The sequence below is a fragment of the Diaporthe amygdali genome (assembly GCF_026229845.1).
Source record: "Diaporthe amygdali strain CAA958 chromosome Unknown NODE_117_length_5246_cov_72_757013, whole genome shotgun sequence".
In the NCBI taxonomy this organism is placed as follows: domain Eukaryota; kingdom Fungi; phylum Ascomycota; class Sordariomycetes; order Diaporthales; family Diaporthaceae; genus Diaporthe; species Diaporthe amygdali.
The window spans coordinates 762-5,246 of NW_026517137.1; the positions used below are offsets into that span (position 1 = coordinate 762).

Consider the following 4,485-nt stretch of genomic DNA (forward strand, 5'->3'; position numbering starts at 1 on the left):
GCGGTTTTCTACAAGGACAACCAATAATTTTCGTCAAGCACCCGAAGCGAAGCTCAGCTTTTCGAAATTATGACGGTCTTCTCTGTGATGCATACATTTCTGTCCGGCGTGGCCAGGTCTTGATGAGTCGTGGACAAGCTCGCCAGAATCATGTAGCACGTCAGAAGATGAGACAGCTAAAGCCAATCAATACGGCAGTTACATGGACGACCAATGATATATCGTGATGGGCTAGGTGAAACTAGTGACCCATGCTTTCGGCATCAAGATACTGCGTTGTAAAATTTCAGTAGTACTGTGCTATCCAGGCCGGCACACGGAGGTCTTAGGTGCTCAGTGCTGGAAGCGAGACCAACGACACCAATTGGTGATGTATTCAAGAAGTGCGAACAGCCTTGAGGCTGACGGAGTAATGTGCGATTGACACCCAATCCTTCGTCTTCCGATGGATTTCACACTCTGATTGGCTCTTGGAGACGGACCAATCACCAACATGGTAAGTACTGCACTGTCCTGCACTGTATGAAACAATTACTATCTGATTGGCCGAATGTTGCAATTTGTTATTGGTGCGTCGACTTCGGTCTAGATGTGAGCCATTGCGACCACTATTGGTAAGTCCGTCATACAATCTAACCCCGAGGCGTAAACGTGTGACTGTTCACAATGAGCCAATCAGATGAGCCAGCGTACGGAAGTCATCAAACAGTGCCGGCATGGGATGCTCATGCAGACTACCACCTCATGGAGCATGCGGTCAAAAGCCCCTCGGCGAGCTCGTCAATGGCGCAACGCGCAACCTACAGCCTGCTTCCCGAAGTTGCCTGCTTCCCGAAGTTTCCTTCGGCAAGAACAGGCCGAACTCATGGTTTGCATGCTCTCTTTGGAGGCAATCCAGCCAGTCAAGATCGAGCTACCGTGAGATCACCACCGAGCTGCCCATACTGCCGAGCAGCATTGATGCTATGGCCCTTGTAGCCTGCTCGTACAGTTTGTGGTACAGTAGCATACTGCCCACCATCTCCCTGTGTTTCTCTTTCTCGTTCTCATGCTGACCTGCAACTCTTGACATGACTTCAAGTGTACAATGTACAGCACTGTACAGTATAATGTACAGTATATTTCCTTCCATTCGAAACGCGTCTGAACCAATCCCCTGCCAGGCTCACCACCTTTTTGGATCTTCTTATTGGGCTTTTGTCTGGCTCTTTGAGAAGCCGCATGAAAGCGTATCCTGGGATCGGGACTATTACTATAGGTGCGACAGACACGAATTCGGTGACTGGCGAGAGGAATCTCTACAACAAATATGTATGTCACGGTCAGAGGCATGAGACATGGCTGAACGCAGACGATGGGCCGTTTCGTGTATAAAAGACTAGAGCACGTCTGATCTCGGCCGTGAGACTCGTTGTCTGCCTCCAAGTAGACCCAGCTCTCTTTTGCCACAATGCGATTCCAGCACCGGAATCGGTCATCTGTTTTCTAGCTTCAATCTGTTGCAATCTTTGTGTTCTGAGGCCTCCCGCCTCCCATAGCATTTCACATCCTCTTGTCCAGGCTTCTTTGTCGTGCCACCCTCTGCGCTTTAGTTGCTATCGAACACCGGCAGCTCAGAAATCCCGGCTTGAGTTCCACCCTTTGGTCACGAACGGGCGCAACATGAGCGTTATCACTGACAGTGAGGAGCTAGGTGTTATAGCTCGCAATCGGGGTTTCAAAGCAGCAGCCATCAGACTGAAGCAAACCGCGTCCTCCAGAGGCGCCCAGACCATTCCTGAACTTATCGACTACAACGCGAGAGTCAATCCTGATGCATGTTTCTGCGTCCAGGCTGTGAAGCCCGTAGGCGCGCGGCCCAGAAATTATGTCATCTTCACCATGCGCCAGTTGCGCTATGCAGTACTTTGGTGCTCCAAGGAGCTACGCGCGTGTCTGACTGGCCTGGAAATCACTAATGTCAGCGCGGAGACCGTACCAGGGCCGGATCATACTTTCCATGTCAGACCCGACCCGGTAGCCCTCTTTATGGACAGCGACATCAGTCTTCTAGTGTACTTGTTCTCTCTGCTGGCTCTGGGCGTCCCCGTCGCCCTGGTGTCGATTCGTCTGAACCCGGCATCCATTCAACATCTTCTCACAGTCGTCAAGGCACAGACCGTGATAACGTCTCCCCGGCTCGTCAGGACCGTTGAGTCGGCCTTCGACACAACACGCACGACATACGGTCTTGGTGCAGCTAGCGTACACATCGCCACCGATTTTCAGTCGCCGAATCCAGGCCCTGCAAATGTCGAACCTAGTCCTCTTGATGCCACCATCTGCAGTCCGGGCCACTTTGTTACCGGTGAGGATCGTAATGTGGTCATCTTGCACACGTCCGGAAGTACTGGCCTTCCGAAGCCGATCCACCATTCGCACAAGATGCTGCTTGGGTATGCCAGCTGCTACCGTCGCACAGGGGCGGAAGATATGGGAGGGCTCAACTTGTCCATGCTACCATTGTATCATGTAAGGCGTGCACTCAATCCATTTTCATCGCGTGTAGACACTGAAAAGTATCGTAACCGGCAGGGCTTTGGGTTGGTGGTCGCTTGTCTAGCACTAGGTATCGGAAAGCCTCTCCTGTTGCCGCCGTCACCTGAAGTGCCGACCGCCTCTTTGACGGCGGCACTGATCCGAAGATATAGATATGGTAGACGGAAAATCAGTTATGCGAAATCAGAGGTCAAAGCGAAAGAGTGGGCCCGACTGGCCAATCAGGACAGTGCAAGCTATTGTAATATAATGTATACCAATGGAATTCTTTCGCTGCTCGGCCATGAGACCACATTCTGTTTGGAGAAGTGGACTTCCCTTTTGTGAACAATGCGATTATTCAACACATGATGGCATTGGCAGCGCCTCTCTCCAACTGCCCCTGAGCCACTCGAAGTCGAAGAGAAGAGAAGCCTCAATAATTAAAATAAACTTTGGAATCGACTTCATTACCGGATCTAAGCGTCATACGACAGAATTTACTGTACCTGAGGATCCGGGACTAAATGATCAGAGGACACAGAAACAAACATCTCTATGATCCACCAATAGACATTTGGAACTGTGAATCCTCAGCAGTCATGACTGCACTATCCAATGATAGCTCAGAGGCGATATTAGCTTGATTGGAGGGTCTTGCCAAAAGAGTTCCTTGACTTCTGGAGCTTCCACGCCACCTTCAGTCCATGCGTTACCTTCCCATAAGCTGACCAATCAGTAGATGAGTAAGAGTTGGACGGTTGCTCTGCTGCACCAGTTGGCTGCCTGGTCGATCCTTACTGAACCAATCAGACCTGCCGTAGTATATAGACACGTTGTGAGGTAGAGCTTAGCCGATGGTCAATATGGGAATACTGGTAGTCGCCAAAGGGATCAGTCGTCCTGCGCATGTCCGCCAACAGTGCTAAAAATATACACCTTGAATCGAAACGCACAAGCGATATAGCCTTCGTGGCAGCTAGTGAAGTCATCCCTAGAGCCACAGTGCTACTATATACTCGGTCGTACATTACCAAAAGTCAATAAAATTCGAACCCATGCTCGGCTAGGGTCTGTTCTGGAGCAGCTCTCCCGGGCTCTAGGAAATGACGGCCCACTCGCTGTTCGCCATATACTATTTAACTACCCTGCAGACCGTGACCCATCACGGCACCTCAGTGCAGCACGGGTGCCAAAATGTCCTCGACCACTGATCCTGTCATGCTCAACGTCTTTATGTCGCCGCCATATTCGCCGTCATCACCCGACTTCTCTCCAATGAACACCACCTCCACAATGGCGCCTGGTATGCTGGACCGACATTTCCCGATGACGCCGTTCCCGTGTTTCAACTCGTCGATGCCTTCTGAATGTAAAGACTCGGACCAACTGTCACAAGAAATAGACACATATGATTTCGCCTGTTATCTTGAGCTCGTTTCGCCCCTGGCAATGTTCTTGCATGGCGATTCCCAAAAGTGCGAGATGTCAGAGTGGGAGCCATCCCCGGACGCTAGCTACATAGCCGTCGGCGGGACATCAGGACCCGAAAACGCACCAGTGACCACAGAACTCAGTATTCTTACGAACCCTGACGGAAGTATCGACCGAAAGGTTGTAGAGGACAGTACTCAGCAAGACCCGTCGACGGTACATCAGAACGATCCGAGGGCCGCGGCAGGCGAGCACTGTCGATCAAAGCAAGAGCCAACATCGGAGAAGGGTGCCACTTTTCACAATCAGTTGGAAGTCTCGAAATTCTCGGACACCAGATACACATGCGAGTACCCGAACTGCGACAAGAAAAGCTATAAAAGACGAGAGCACTTGAAGAGACATCTCAACCAGCAAGTATCCGTAGAAATGACTCCGGGACGACCAGAACTGACATGAGGATCATAGAGCACACTCAAATAGTCCGGAAGAGTGGCGATGTGACTTTTGCGAGACGCCCAGGACGTTCAAGAG

The 4,485-nt window shown here is 51.0% G+C and overlaps 2 protein-coding genes across 2 annotated transcripts; both read left to right on the forward strand.

The window, feature by feature from the left end:
- Window positions 1–493: 493 nt before the first annotated feature.
- On the forward strand, window positions 494–2,865 carry J7T55_010622 (uncharacterized protein; the record flags this gene model as incomplete). Its single annotated transcript, XM_053136353.1, has 5 exons — window positions 494–496; window positions 765–997; window positions 1,164–1,311; window positions 1,561–2,511; window positions 2,575–2,865. 5 exons carry the CDS (start codon window positions 494–496, stop codon window positions 2,863–2,865), a joined length of 1,626 nt encoding a protein of 541 aa, XP_052986065.1.
- An 849-nt stretch (window positions 2,866–3,714) lies between these two features.
- Window positions 3,715–4,410, forward strand: J7T55_010623 (uncharacterized protein; the record flags this gene model as incomplete). The annotated part of the gene is made up of 1 exon (XM_053136354.1): window positions 3,715–4,410. The coding sequence occupies one exon, from the start codon at window positions 3,715–3,717 to the stop codon at window positions 4,408–4,410; it is 696 nt and encodes a 231-aa protein (XP_052986066.1).
- Window positions 4,411–4,485: the final 75 nt, after the last annotated feature.